The sequence below is a fragment of the Spea bombifrons genome, chromosome 2, assembly GCF_027358695.1.
Source record: "Spea bombifrons isolate aSpeBom1 chromosome 2, aSpeBom1.2.pri, whole genome shotgun sequence".
NCBI classification, from domain to species: Eukaryota; Metazoa; Chordata; class Amphibia; order Anura; family Pelobatidae; genus Spea; species Spea bombifrons.
The window spans coordinates 85977381-85994144 of NC_071088.1; the positions used below are offsets into that span (position 1 = coordinate 85977381).

Genomic DNA, 16764 nt, shown 5'->3' on the forward strand with positions numbered 1-16764 from the left:
CTCACTGGCCACTTTATTAGGTACACCTGTTCAATTGCTTGCTCAAAGGAGAATGAACAGAATGGTTCGAGATGAGAGAAAGGCAAAAGTAACTCAAATAACCACTTGTTATGCAGAATACCATCTCTGAACACACATGTCAAACCTTGAAGCAGATGGGCTACAGCAACAGAAGACCACACCGGGTGCCGCTCCTGCCAGCTAAGAACAGGAAACTGAGGCTACAATTCACACAGGCTCACCAAAATTGGACAATGGAAGACTGGAAGAACGTTGCCTGGTCTGATGAGGCTCGATTCCAGCTGCGACATTCAGATGTCAGGGTCAGACTTTGGCATAAACAACATGAAAGCATGGATCCATCCTGCCTTGTATCAACAGTTCAGGCTGCTGGTGGTGTAATGGTGTGGGGGACATTTTCTTGGCACACTTTTTTAGTACCAATTGAGCATCGTTTAAACACGACAGCCTACCTTAGTATTGTTGCTGACCATGTCCATCCTTTTATGACCACAGTGTACCCATCTTCTGATGGCTACTTCCAGCAGGATAATGCACCATGTCACAAATGGTTTCTTGAACATGACAATGAGTTCACCACATCTCAATCCAATGGAGCACCTTTCGGATGTGGTGGAACGGGAGATTTGCATCATGGATGTGCAGCTGACAAATCTGCAGCAGACCATGAAGAATAAAGGCAGTTCTGAGGGCAAAACGGGGTCCAACCCGGTACTAGCAAGGTGTACTTAATAAAGCGGCCAGTGAGTGTGTATGTATATAAAAGTATAGCCTCCAAACGAAGTTTTACGATTCTAATATAAGAAGGTGAGGGAAGCCAATCATCTGACATTTTTCTATCTGACCTAGTAGTTGTTTTTTTTTCACAATAATTCCTGGGAATTCTATGAATGCTGCAGTAACACCATGTAAAAACTTAATATCATTTATGCATTTTCATAAACATTAGGTGGATCGATATATACTGTTAATATTTCCCCCCATAACATACAATAACATATAAAAGCTTAACTAAGGACCTGGAAATCGATTTTTACCTACCTACACAGTTTCTTCCATCTGGTCCCAGCTGAAGCCCACTTGATGGGCATAAGCACCTTACCTCGCCCTTGACTTCTTCACAACCATACTGGCAGTTTGCCATGACACAGGTCCTGGAATCTGAGGAAAAACACACATTGTAATGCAATATTTTCAATATAGCCAATATCTTTACGTCAGCAACGTACTGTAAACCTGTAGATGTATGGTAGCTCAAAGAGAAAATGGAGTTGAAAAAGGAATATTTTCTTCTACCCACTTTATACAAAACATGGCATCTATTAGTGCTCTTTTTCCAAAATAAATAAACATTTCACATATTTCTTAAGGAATAAGTTACTATTTTTTTAAACGTGATTTTTTAAATAGTCATTGTGTCAGCTTTGTTATTTTATTGTATAAGGTATGTGTTATTAATAGTATCAGTTTTATAAATAAATTCTATTTTTTTTTACAAAATAATATGAAAAAAGGAAATAATGATAAAGAAGGTGTATTGGATCAAAATAGGATTAAAGCAGGATTTTCCTACCGAATGTATGATTTCAACTAATACAGCATGGAATAAAGAAATGAATGGTGGATCAGATGATCCCAGCTGGACAATGGCCACCACAGTTTCTCCAGGCTTTTACACTTAGATTTATATTTGGTACCTTCATGGTTTAGGATTAAACTACAATCTGTTGTGGAAATCAACCAAAATATGTTTGTATTAATAAATATCTTACTTGAACAGGAGCCGTCTGGCATCACCATGTAGCCATTCAGACAATAACACTTGTAGCTGCCATATGTATTCATGCACCTGTGCTCACAAGGCCGTGGATTAAGGCCGCATTCATTCATATCTGCAAAAGACATTTCGTTCACATTTTATAGTTAATCCACCAAGTAATAGATCCTGAGCTGGATGGTACAGTGGGTTCAAACTTAGTTCATTTAGCATAAGGACACTTGCTAAAAATGTCAATTACCACACAAGGGCTTGTACGTTCTTAATGTAGAACCAGCACTTCAGACAATACACAATGGTGTGTATAGTAAGAAAGTAAGACTATAAGAGGAAGGATGCAACGCCTTTACATTTTGAATACAGAACACTATGAACAAAGTTTAACAAATACTACTATTTTCATCAACAATGTCAATGCAGAAATGTATGTTCCTGTAAAAACAACTATTAACAAAGGTAACCCATGGTTGTGTTCATGAGGTACTTGATATGACACAGAGCAGGTGTGTAAGGTTTTTTTGCCATATCATTTTAATGACAGACATATACACTAATACGAATATAAAAATGTAGAAGACTGATACATATTTGGGATAAATGTATGCACTTTGGGAGGCTCTTCTCCCTTTCGTCTCCCTCTTGTCGTTCCGAAATAAGTCTTTCCCCCAGGTATGGAGTTTACCCCTTCTCTAAATGGGTTCATTTAGACATCCTCTGTTATAAAGATGTGTATTATCCCAGGCAGGCCTCCTCATTATTTAGACCTACTGATGCAGTTATCAAGCTTTTTTCAATGTCATTACGTCAATTAAGAAAGGTGGATTTTTCTAAAACTGAAGGATTTGTAGGTAATCCTTTGTTGGCCTAGACATCTTTAGATGTAGTCAATGAAAATATTTAAGAGCTATTCCGTGAAATGCTTCAGAACATTGCACTAAACTTATTAGTAAGAATAAAAATAAAAACTGTGCCAACCGCTGTACAGAAATTATACTTTTCTACTGTCTCTGATTTGATCTTTTCCCAAATAAAATTGTTGCTTGAGGGCTGCTGCCCTTCCATATACCATAATACTCGGTTGATTGAAGACAGTATACAAAATGCCATAAGTAGTATATAACGTTTTCTATGCAAAACGCTTAACTAAATTCACTTCTTTTTTTACACGAATGATCTGGTTTCAGTAACCTTGTCTCTGGTCTAAGCCTCATTCCGTTCTGCTTGATGGCATGGTAGCTTCTTTAGCTAATGTGCCGTTGTGCTGGATATATGCCAGCAGGGTTGAATCCTGAACTCTTCAGCTAGGGGACCCTTCTATCTGAGGACCCTTCTATTTATTCAAACTTTGTCCTATACGTGTTGACATACACTTGTCATAACCCATATGTTTTTGTATCTTTTTTTTTGTAACAGCACCACGGACACTTAAACATTTCCAGATTGTATAGAGATAATTGATGCTAATATCCTTGCAGCTGTAAAGTCTGGATATACATATGAAATTTCCTGGTGGACACTGCTGGTCTTCTTTACCTAGTATCATTTCTGTACTAAAATATTGTTTTATGTTACAAGTTAATGTCTCTTTTCACAGCAATGATGTAGTTAATGAGTTGGTGATATGTAATAAATTTAAATATCTGTCTTTTTTTATTTTATAAACAACACAGGGTTTAAAAGTCTAATTGTTTGGAACGTGTGTAAAGTGCTCTAACATAAGGCAAGATCAATAGGTGGGCCATACCACATACTGTATCATAGGAGGCTGACGTGTTAAAGATTCCTTTAAGACTTGTGGTTCTCGTCCTTCTAAACAATGGAGGTAGTTAAAGGTTATTCCACTTTTACACAGCTCTGGTCAGACCCCACCTCGAGCATTGTGTACAGTTCTCTTTCCAGAAGGATAGAATATTCTATAGCGTTAAGAGGACGGCTACTAAAATAGTGAATGGAGGAAACAAGAGAGAAGGGAAGAGAGGACAAAAACATTTAAGGGATTTAACAAAGTACAGGAGGGAAATTAGTTTCAAACGAGGACACATTTTAGAATAAGAGGTAATAATCTAGGGTCAAAGAATAAGATGTAAGGAACAGCATCCCAGCAAAAGTAGTACAGGTTAACATCTTAGGGGAATTTGAAAATGCATAGTATATGCATCTGGCTATAATAAATATAAGGTGAGACCAAGGAGTGATTAAGGTTGTACAAAAGACAGGCTGACTAGATGGGCCAACTGGTCAAATTCAATGTTTCTGTACAAAATCGTATGGCGTGGTGCAGAGTTTGCCTATCACAGTAAGCATGCCCAACAAGAACATTCCAAGTCATCATAGTAGCTAGCAAATTCCACTATTTTCATGAACTGTCATACCAGCAAAAATGTGATCTTAACCTTTTCTGGTGAAGTTCAGCATCAAACCTGGAAATTATATGACCCACAGCAGAACTTAATACCCCATGCAGCTGCTCTGAGTAATTACTACATCTCACTTAACAAGAGCAAGGTTATGTTTGAACATCAAACCAGCTTTTTGATGAATTAACTGTATACTGTCTGAAATAAACGACATTATTTGTTTTTAAAATATTACACAAATATTTGTGGACAATCCCTATAATTTTCTGTCCAGGCTCCTTTTGGTTTTCTTTGGCTTTTTGGTGATGGATCACCAGACATTAACAACACATCACTTTAACATTCCTTTGCGTTGCTGGGAAACATCGAAAGCCTTCCAAGTTAACCACTAACCGGCTAACACTAAACACTAAGAGCCTAATTTGACCGGGTAGTCCTACTCAGCTGTCATATGATGGCTGTCTTCATTTGTTTGGGGTGTGTTATGATCAAGGGGATGAACATGTGGAGAAATGATGGTGCCTAGGACATGGTGCATCTCCACATCCATGGTGCACCTTCAGCCACTTAAAAAAATGTAATGTATTCATGTGGTATTTTTTAGGAATAGGTAAAACAGTGTTTCCTGATACCTTTTTACGGCTAAGCATGTAGCATTCCAGTTGTTTATTTTCTTCTTTGTCTGCTTCCTGGCTTCAGTCAGCCAGCCAGCATTTCCCGGTCTTCTGGTGAGAGATTTCTGCACATTCACATGTTCCCAATACATTCTCACAATTTTAACCCAAAGGAACCCAGCTGAGACACATCCATGCAGTGACACTTGAAGAGTGGTCCAAGTGGTACCGCCAAGTTTTTCACGCAGAAGCTCTATGATGGACATGGGGAGTAGGGGGTTTAATCAGTTTTTAGAACACATGAACAAGCAAGTCAAAAGTATGGATTTACTGTTCTGTAAGAGTTTTGTCATGATATTTTTTCTGTTACTAAGCATTAAGGACTCTCTAAGACGATCTTTTATCTGGAATTCAAAGATCATGATTTCATCCCAACGTTGAGAATAATATACAATGCAGAAACTCCTAGTTGATGACATAAGGGCATTCATTGCCATATGCTGGTTTAAAGTGCTCTTTTCATATAATTAAAGTTTGTATGTGTCTTTCTCTATGTCTTAAAGGAAGCGAGAACTTGTGTGCACAACTGGTTTCATATCATACATCTGTGGCAGTAAAATGCGTCTTGAGATTTGACCTCCTTAAGGAACACAAGCAGAGATCTTTATTGTCATACGGGTTGAAACTTACACAATAACAGCTGTGTGTGCGGAACACAAGGGATCATTTTCAAAACTCTAACCTCTTTTAACCTGTTTCAAATTGTTAGAATAAATGTGCACATTCCTGGTAAATGAGTATAGATTTCATGTATGTTTTTTCAATCCCTTAATTTTAAAGCAATTATCTTCAAAACAATTACACCAATTGAAAAGCAAAAAAAAAACTCAAGCTATAGGTACTTTTCACAAATTATTTTAGTTATGCAAAAAACTGTTTCATGTTCCCCTTTAATACAGTTCAAAAACTGATGTAATGCATTGTCTGAATCCAGTTATCTAATTGAAATGCATTTGTAGATACTAAGTCTTGATAACTATTTTATACTAAATATTACAGTTTTATGACTGTTCATTTTGTTACCCGAATACAAGGAGCAGCCAAGATTTGTTTTATTAACCATTTGATGGCACCTCTGATTACTGTCATTGCCTCTCTGTTGAACTGAGAGGCAATGAAAATTGAGCAAATATATTTATGCTTAAACTTCTATTTACAATTCTTCTGGAGGAGTCTTAACATTTCCAACATGGTTAATGCCTTACCGTTCTAGAATAAATCCAGAGGGCACAATAAACATTGGTATCTATCCAGCTATATCACAACAATATTCTGTATACATATATATGATGTCTGGGTGAGCCCTACATATACCTAACGCTATCATTATTCATAGTACAATGGCTGTAATATTACTTACATTACATACTTGTTTAACATACCAAAAATCTTATAACCTGTTGCAATATTGGTATATAATAAAGCAATGGCTTACATTAAAGACAGGAGAATGGAACAATAAAGCATGAAGACACTATATGACCTCGCATGGAGTTGACCAACTTCCTATAAATTATGTAAATGGGAGGCTCACTATTATATATATTGCACAGGGACACACAAACAGAATCTGCTGTTTTATAACTATTAGAAAAATTGCAAAAGCTATATGATTGACCAATGCAGTGGACACAAACTCCAATAGCATAGCATGCTGGCATGAATGTGGGGTAATGGCAGGTAATGTCCTCAATTTGGAGACTCCTGTATCCAAGTAAAATGGAATGATGGAAGACTTTGTCACTTTCAAAGACAAGTAAAGAAACCCAAAGGGAGGGGAAGCAAGCATTACGGAGTTAAAGGAGCTAACATGGAGGCTTCAGGGAGTTTGCATGATGTGGAGGGATTTTTAGAGCTAAAACTCTGGAGGGTCTATTATGGTAACAAACCATTAGATCACATCACAGTGTCGTAGTCACTATGGGTTTGAGGTATCTATCAAATTCTGGGAATGCATTCATGAACACTTGAAACATATTGTTCCTGGAAGCAATGTCAACAAAAAAACAATGTCCAGTTGATAAGTTCCAGGAGTAGATCTGATTTAATCTTTTAACATGGCTTTCGGATTGTCAGCGGACTACACCTACCATGACCATCTGCCTCTTGCTGTGTTTTGTCTGGCAAACATTTCATCTGCAGTTTATAAACAGCTGCACAGTGTAATCAGCGTGAAAACAAGACTGCTTTAAGTTGTCCTGTTAAACCATTGTGTTAAAATTCATAAAAATATCTATATTGGGTTAAAATTATATATATATATAAAATTCAGAGCACTCAAATTCAAGCTACCTACAATGACAAGCACTGTGTTATGGGGCATTCTGGAATTCTTTCAAACTTCATCCATAAATTTCCATTGTTTTGCAGCAGTTTTAATATATCAGCCAAATTAAAGAAGAATATAAATCATTTTTTTACTTTTTGATGGCAATTTCCCTTTGTCAGTCCATCCTGCTTTACTCTAGTGCAAAACTGGCCTGATATTAGATGAGAAAGTATGCATCAGGCAGACTAATAGATCTTCAGACAGACTGTGCTGGTGAATCTCATGTGGCATAAATTTTATGATGAAATGTACAGATCTTTAGATACCATTTTGAAATTGGAAGGCGCTGTGAACAGTTTTTTTAAGGATTATGCTACTTTTTTAACTCTACCACTACTTATTCAATGTTAACCCCCCTTACATTTTAACCTGCTGTTACTCTGTATTCAACAATATAAAAATAAGACACCAACATAGTTTCATACCTTGGCTGCAAGTTCTGCCAGTAAATCCTGGTAAGCATTTGCATTTGTTTGGTCCCACACATTCTCCATGCTTGCAGCCTTCTTCACAGATAGCTGAAGAAAATACAAAAAGTAGAATTAATATGTAGGATGCTGATTCCCAAACAAAAGTGGAGTTGATAATACATTAATATACTGTGTCCTTTCTTCAGGACCACTTAAATTCCTATACATTGGGATTACGGAGCTCTATTCTAGTGCTGATATAAATAAAACCAATATTGATCCTTGGGGACACAATCAATGATAAGTTTGAAATAGTAATTTCAGCTCATCAGTTTAACTGTGTTTTATGAGGAGCCACAGACACATCTATCGGGACAATATGTGGGTTGCATTAGGATGTTTGATGCCATTTGCAGCTAACTGATCATATGGATTCATAGGGTATGATTATTTACTTGATTGAGCTGCATGCTACATCATGTGTGACAAAATTAGGTGTTCTGATCCCAAACAGGCCTCAAGAACTAACGTCTTATATAGCAGAGGATCAATGGTAGGTGAGCACTCACGTGAAACATAGGAGAAACAGTTAGTCTTTATGTTTGTTTTTGCGACATAATGATATCCTTTAAACCCCCCCCCCCATTGCATTTCTAAATTCAGCTTACCTTCACATTGTCCTAAACTGTTTCTCTTCCACCCATAGCAGCACTCAGTTCTGGAGCCGAATCGACATAGTCCAGGCTGGTTGGAAGATGAAATGAGCTGCCTGTGACTTCTGGACCTGTAATTAAAAGACATAATGTTGCCATTATATACAGAGGATGTCCCCTTTCACAAGGTGGAATCAGAATTTCAAAAAAAAACAAAAAACCGAAGGAACCAGTTTATTGAACTGTAGATGGAATGACAACGAATAGCTGATTTGTGTGTGGAACTGGAGATCAGCTTTTAACTCAAGCCTACATATGTACATTTTCAGTACACTTTCCACGAATTGGGAAAATTCATATTTATTCTAGGCATGCACTGAGCTTCAGACAACCTTCATGGATCCATAGATTCTCCATCAAAATGAGTGTCCTAGGCAACAGTTATAAATGTGTGTCACATTATAGCTTTCTAACAAAACAGGAGTGGGCAAGTTTAATGTATTCTTGTGTTTGTGCGTAAGTAGATTTAGCAGGAGTCTTGCAGAAAGGCCAATCCAAAATCTTTTCACCAAGTATATAGTAACACATAGTGCTGTCCATATCCTTATCAAGCAGGGTTTTTATATGATGGCTTCCATAACTTTTTATATAACCATAATGAAGTGTTTCCACTTTTCCATAAACAAATCAGCATATTGTTTACAAGCAACTTTTTATACCGGTGTTCAGAATGGAAAATTTGGCGCACAGTTAACGCCATATGACTGAAAACAGCCATGACCCCATAACAGTGCTGGGATGATATGTGATGTCAGAGGTTCCTGCTTCCCACCCAGGTGTTGCCGCTCATAGCCAATTCACATATGCAGCTGTTTATTGCCTCTTGATGACCGTTCCAAGCTGGAGCTGATCATAGTAAGATTTGTATACTCTTAGCTAAGGTTTGCGTCTAAATAAAATATGGGTATTCATTCCACAACACAACTATTCTGTTATTCTATTAAATACATGTGTAAAATTAACAACGCCCATTCTGCATTGGTAGAAATTATGTATATCCTCATTTTTTGACCCAGATCTCAATATGACAAAGTTAAAGGGACACTCCAGCCATCATATGCAGTATCATGCATATGATAGCTGAGTGGTCCTTTTAATGTTCCATGGTGCCCCTCCTTGGAAAATCATGGGGCGGGTTCTGCAGAATCCATTTGCCCCTTACCCACCCGCCATCGATTACCCGCACAGGGCTGATTTTGGCCAAACACATCTCCTGACATGTAATATACTTACTGCCAGTCAGCTCCAGTACTGGCTCTACGTGTGGTTCCAAAGAGGCTCCCTTTGTGAATGCACAGAAAGCGCTCCTATTGACTTCAATAACATGGCACAAACTGTCGGAATATGCATATGAAAGTATATATATTTTATATATTGTTCAGGGGGATGTCCCTTTAACACACACAATCAGTAAATAGAATTATAACTTAGTTTACAAAAACAAACATAATCTGCCCTTCCTCCGAATTACTTTATAAATAAATGGCTATTTGCAGATTATAAAGCCTAATTTTTTTTCTCTCTGACAGTCATACCTCAATATATATAAAATATGCTGCTATAGCAATTTTATATGTTATAAAGTACATCATAGGATATTTAACTAAAGTCAGCAATTCACTCCTTAGTAAATATTGCCTGGTATGTAAGCAGTAAAGCACAAATTCCCTCAACTCAAGTAAATCGCTGCAAAATACATGATATTCAATCCTGGGAAAAGGAAGTCATGAGGGAAACCATCGGTAAAAAGTAAATTAACCACAGCATTTGGAAACCCTCGAGTTACATACAGAAGACTCGCACGCAGGATATAGTATTGAAGTAATAGCACAGATCACAGAGGTAAAAGATCTTCGCACAGGAAACCAGCTTGACATTGGTTCACCGAGGCTGATTGCACAGGAAATGGGTGAAGTTTTGTGAGATTTTGTTACATTATTTTTTAATTGCTCCCCTATATTAATTTTTTTCCCGAACGCCTTTAAATAAGCTGCCCACTGGTTGAACAAATAAGCTTCCTGATGATTGTATTTTCATTGGACATCTGTATTTCCACAAGTTTCAATGTGGTGTTGATGTACGAGGACCCTTCTGCTACTTTAGCTCTTTTCAAAGGCTGGGCCAAAAATGGAACAATTTGAGATGTAAATACTTGCACATTTTTACTATTGCTATTTGATATTTGACAGACATTAATGTACAGATTCTTACGGGCAAGGTTTATTTTTCTTTTTATAAGAGGGGGCCCCGGCATCTGAAAACAGTCAAAGTAGAATAAATGATGGATAAAAGCAGACTTTCATTTCTCCAATAGGTAGACATAAGCATACAAATTAAACTCTATGTCAACCATTAACACTATACATGCTACAGCTCTTAATACCACATCGAATAAGGTCTATGGATTCTATAGGCAAAAAGGGAGTCGAGTGCTGTTTTATTTCAGTACTTTGTAGGTCATGTGCGTTTGGGAGGGACAGATCAAATTTTGGAGCATTTCTACATCCAACAGAATTTTTCTTTGTTAGTTAATATAAAAGGTGTAAATACATATTTGTTGGGTTAGGGTTATGTTGTGACACAGATGATAAACAATGTAAAATCACCCAGAGCCAACCATGTTTCTTGGAGCAGGAAACCTAGATAGATGAGATGGTCTACAAGATCATGTGTGGGAGAAGGCATAAATCAATCCAATCTAATAGATGCTTATTGTATTAAGTATGTTGACTACAGAGGGGGCCCAACTCTATTGGAACAAAGGATTTAACATTAGAACGTTTGTAGATGGTTTTCATATTCTATTAGTTCTAATTTATCTCCTAACACCCTCTCACCCAGGTGACTTTGGTTTTTTTTAATAGTATGTTAAAGAAGTTGTTTTTGTTGTTAGTATTTGTCCATAAAATAATATCCCATTTCGATGGTACTCATTAAAGGAAGAGATAATCTGTTACTATGAGAATGAAATACTATAACAATAGAAACTCTTACAGTACAGCCACTGGTTGGATGTATCGTGTATCTATGATAATACTAGCCATACCATATGGCACTGCGTATGATTCGTTTAATGGGTTGTAGCCATTAGACAGACTGTAAAACTTAGAAATAGCAGTGAATTAGTCTTGGTTATCATTAGCTACCCGGTCTTGTGAATGTATAGTTGCTATAATGTGCTTTCAGCCAGCTTAATACAGTACATGGCTAAATATCCTTGCTTTATTGAATAGGTTCTCAGAGTTAGCCCTCAGGCCTACTCATGTTCCAGGCCAACTGTTACCAGATCTCAATCAGTTGACTTGTTTGTTGGCAAAATAACTGTTAATTTAAATATCCCCAGAATAAGTACTCTGACTGCCCAAGGACTTTGGATAGTTTCTCAACCAAAGCATGGCTCCCACCATCCGTATTTCTGTTCCATTTACATTTATTTTAAATTAAATTGTGGTTTATCTCACAGCCTACTCACCAGTTAAAGGTATAAACAAGGACTAAAAATCTCCATCTCTATAGCTAGCTCAATTCTCCTTAAAGAATGCACTTCCTTATATAACGATTTCTCCTGTGTTATTAACTATGCAAAACCGATTACTTTCCCAAATGTCCATGGTACAATATATTGCATATAGTTCATTCTAAATAAATGGTTCGCAATCCGCTGGACTGTACAATTGTGAAAGTAATTACATTCTTGGAACCATGCAATGTTTACAGCAGTATCTCTGTGTGGTCTTTACATTACTCTTCCTAGGTTTTGAACTCTTTGTGACTGTCTGTGAGTGTGTTTTACTAAGACTTTAATAATTTTGCATAGTGCTGACTTATATCCTACATTGAATCTATGTATTTTCCTATACAACTTTTCATTCAAGCCTGGATATTATCTTGATACATTACTGCTTTGATATGCAGGATTTATTTATTATCCTGCCTTAGTGTGTAACCCCTGACTATCTAAACAAAGCTGGTAGATACTATTTCTTTATTATTTTCTATTTGTTGTTTCTTTTTCATCTAGATTTCTTTTCAATAATCCTATATATACCTGCCAACTGAAACAAAGGTATAGTCACTACATGTGGCAAAATGCCCACACAATCCCATGATTAAACATATCATGATTAAAACATGTTTTTGTTAAGGCAGACCTCACATTAGTCAATGTAGTATAACACATTATTATTATCTTTTATTTATATAGCGCCGACAGTTTACGCAGCGCTTAATACAATACGTAAATCCAAGGGGTATGACAAGACAAGAATTGACAGACTAATATAAACCGATACATTAGGTGGAGAAAGCCCTGCTCGCAAGCTTACAATCTTGAGGTGTCCTGATCCCGATTTTCCAAATATTGCAATTGTGCATGCACAATGTCATAAAGTTCCAAGTCACAGTTCCAAGAGGTTGTAACAGGAAAGAGTGACATTTGTGATAACCAATTCAAGGCAACAACAGCAATTGTCTTTATTAAGCATGATGATCTACAACTAAATTTGAAAATTCTAATTTATTACTATATTATATTTACAGAAGATATGCTTTGCAACACTGCCCAACCTCAGGTAGCAGCTGCAAAAGCCAGTCATATTTTATCATAGATAAAATGTACGTATTGTTTCTCATTTACATTCTTCGGAAAGAAACTCACACATAGGCAACTAGATTAATTTGTAACCTTGCTTCATGTACTAAGGAAACATGACCAATATTATTGTCAGCGATTATATATATATATATATATATATATATATTTAACCCTTGAGATGACATTTTGTTTTTACGGAAAGAAAAATGATGTCATATTCAATAATTTTAATTTAATTTTAAAATAGGCATTGTTAAAAAGCGGTACTTACATTAAAAAAAACTATCTGTTTCAAGAAAAGGTACTATTACTATTAAATAGAGGGATTATGTTTTTGTTTTATGGTTTAAGACTTTGACTTCTGTTGGAATGTTTGCCTTTTGCAGGAAAACTAGAAATATATTGTAATTCTACTTCAAACACTTTTATTTGAAGTGGCTGATTAGGGTGGAGGTGTGTCTTTCTTCAACTTAATTATCTAATAACAAGAGACAAACATGAGGTAATACAAGTGGCACCAGATATCCACACTACCTTAGAATTATCTGTATTGGAATGTAGTTCATCTCTGTATCGTTCACTGTAGTCCTTTGAAATTGTCTTATTATTTACTGTCATTTAGCATGTGGGTTTTCAGAAATCCTTGCTAATTGTTTAGTTTTTGTGCTCTGCTAAGAAGTCTTGAAAATTAAAGCCTGTTTATTTAAGTTCTGTAATTATCTGGTGTGTCTTTATGCGCTGTAATCCATCATGTGCTGCTCTTGGAAACACTGCTGGGATTATGGCCAAAACACAAGGAACTCACAATATACTATAGTCAGATGGGGTGCATTTAAAAGTCATGGTTCCTATTTATGGTAAAAGGATATTAGACAAGTTGGTGAAGATCTTTAGAAAGATCAGCATTCAATCAACTTCAAGAATTAAAGATAAGTCCACAAACCTACGCACGGATATGAATATAGAAAAAGTTAGAATGTGGACAACCAAAAATACATACTCAGGGTAGCTGGAGTGGACACGTTTCAAAAAGCAGAAGGACACAGGAGTATCGGAACAGATGTAAAAGAACACTTCAGAACATAGTTTTCATGTAAACTATATATTTGTGTTTATTTTCTATTGAATCGATGCATTCCTAATTCTTAAGAACTGAATTCTTAATTAAGTAACAAGCTGACTTCTGATAGCTGGAACTGCTTGCAGAGGCTGCACCAGTGTGACAAACCGTTACCACCACTGCAGGCAGGAGTATCATTTTATCCTGTATCCTTTTCAAATCGTTCAGTGGTCCTATTAATTGTGAGAGTAACATTTATCGAAATATAAACACTCAATTCATATTAACTTTATCTTATAAACGCTGCCCTACAAACTGACTGGAAGACAAAACATGCAAGTAGTCCAGGAAGACACAAACTTTAAATTCAATGCTTCCCAAGCCTGAGAAAATTTCTAGTATCCTGGTAGACCAGTCTGTACCTGGAAACAACCTGCCTGTAAATACATAACCCCAAAAGTTCCTATGGATACATTTTTAAAGAGTGTTGTGGAAGTAGATATATGGAAAGTGGTTAACATAACTTGTTTACTCAGGTGAACAAGTGTAGGATGAAATATATCACAGGCCAACATGGCCTTCTCTAAGGTGACAACCCACAAACCAGTCTCCAAGACATCTCTATATTTGATTCACCCCTTTATTGGTTTATAGTTATGTAGGTTTTGCCATACACTTGTATTGCATGTTCGTCATCTTCAAGGTCAAGAACTTGAAGAAAGGAATTTCATGCCTCCTTGACTGATGCTAATGAGTGTTCTGCCAAGTAGATTATGATGGTATTCAATGCATGTTTCAGTTTTTGTGTATAATGATAATGATAACCTCAGAACCTAGCAAAGGAATATAAATATACATTCTTTTGGTTAGAGATTAACATCATTTTATGTTGTTTAGGCACACATTTGTGGTGGCTCCCTCCCCACTCACACACTCTCATATTCTACCCAGATCCTGCCTACAACAATTATATTAAGGGTTCAAGGGCAGCACCAGTTGCCTTTGGCATATTATTTTAGTTGTGTATTCTTTTTTAATGCATTTCTTGTGTAATATGAATTCCTAAGTGGAAATACTGATTACTGCATTCTGTAACTCTGAAGCACTATATTAAAGATGTGACCTGGGTGAAACTCATCTATTCACACAATTTCTTTCCAGGGCAGCCAAATTCCTCAAACATATCCCACTGTTGGCTTGCCCTGTTCAAGAAGAAAACATCTGGTTGGCGTTATTATTTCACTTTTCACAGTAAAAAAAAATAAATTTGCACCTGCTTTCTCCTTCAAAAATAATGAGGTGAAACCGCAATATCCTGCGAATAACACAATCCAACATGGTAAGTGTCCAGTCAATCACTTCTTGTCTCTGTGCTGCTAATGGTATATGAACTACAAAATGAGATTTAAATTTTGGGAAGCATGCCTGTTTCTCAGATTACAGTCCATGGACTTTAAATTTTCCTTGCACTGAGTTGAGCAAAACTGGGCTATTTATTAAAATCATTTTAATGGAATGTTCCATAAGTCTTGCAGATCCAGAGGAAACATAAATATAAAGTAGAACATCCTAGAATGTAGTTTTACACAAAATAAGATGTCATTCTTGGTCTGTGGAATATATTAGAGTTTTAAACAGTAATTCAAAATATATATATAGCAGCATCTTAAGCTTCTCATTATTTCGTTTTCCTTATGAAACTGGTTGTCCTTTCATTCATTCATCTTTACAGCAGGAGGCACCAGAATGACAAGATGCCATTGACTTGGCATTGTGAGCAAAATACCCATTCCCCAGGGTTATATGTCTCACTTCCATGTCCAGGTCCATAACACAACCTCAAGGGTGTATTGTGCACTCTCATCCCCAATAAAGGTGTAGTAAAGGCATGTTGTTTTTATACAGAATATTATACAGATTATTGTTAAATATACCCTTACTGCAATAAGAATAACTTTATAGAAGATTTCCTTTAATGTATCCTTAAATATATATATATGTGTGTGTGTGTTATATATATATATATATATATACAGTTTATCAACATTTATAACAGGGAACTGATTTAACATAAAATAAGATGTGAAAGGGATGCTTTGTTATTTGTACTGTAGAGTACAAAACAATAATAAATGCAAAATAAATAAGCACAACAGATTATACAGCTAAATATAATGTACACAATTCACAATGATGTATATATTTATATATAGACTTGAAAAAGGTACTCACCTTGATAGATTGGGGTATGTACCTGATGCAGGGGAGTACAGGCAGCACACAGTTACTATCCAGAGCAGTTGCAGCATACCTGAGTCCTTCACACCCCCTGGGAACATCCTTGTTTCAAAGCAAATGTGCAAATGTGGAGTCTTATTCTCTTGTATCTTTTGCAGTTTTCTTTTTAAGGAAAATGTCAGTGTTCTGCCCATAAAGAGGACAATCCTGATGTTTTCTGCATAGGTATTCACTCCATCCCCTGTGTGGCAGCTTTTAGCAGTACATGTAGTGTCAGTGGAGAGGGGGGAGTGAATTTCCTCTCTGGTTTGTCTTTTGTTGAGTGTAAGCTCTGCCTCTTTCCTGCCTTCCAGCAGCTGCAGGCAACACTTGGCTCTTCTGGAATTCCAGCCAGTCTGCCCTTACTCTCACTGATCACAGCACTGTTAGTAGGTGGGCTTTAGTGGACCCCTGTAAGAGTAAATATAAGATGATAAATCTATCTTTCCATCTATCTGTCTGTCTGTCTATCCTGTATATACAGTATATATGTGTGTGTGTGTGTGGGTTTTTGCTTGAAACTTTATCTTGACATTGTGATCTATAGAGCAA

At 36.5% G+C, this 16764-nt stretch overlaps 1 protein-coding gene across 1 annotated transcript in view; it reads right to left on the reverse strand.

The window, feature by feature from the left end:
• The window catches only part of EGFL6 (EGF like domain multiple 6), a 34791-nt gene extending 18349 nt beyond the window's left edge, over positions 1-16442 (reverse strand). Inside the window, exons 1-5 of the mRNA XM_053455034.1 lie at positions 16168-16442; positions 8237-8352; positions 7584-7676; positions 1794-1913; positions 1063-1182 (exon numbers count right to left, since the gene is read on the reverse strand). Of these exons, the coding sequence (XP_053311009.1) occupies positions 1063-1182; positions 1794-1913; positions 7584-7676; positions 8237-8352; positions 16168-16367 (649 nt within the window). The 5' untranslated portion in view covers positions 16368-16442. The remainder of the gene's footprint in view (positions 1-1062; positions 1183-1793; positions 1914-7583; positions 7677-8236; positions 8353-16167) is intronic.
• Between the last annotated feature and the right edge of the window lie 322 nt (positions 16443-16764).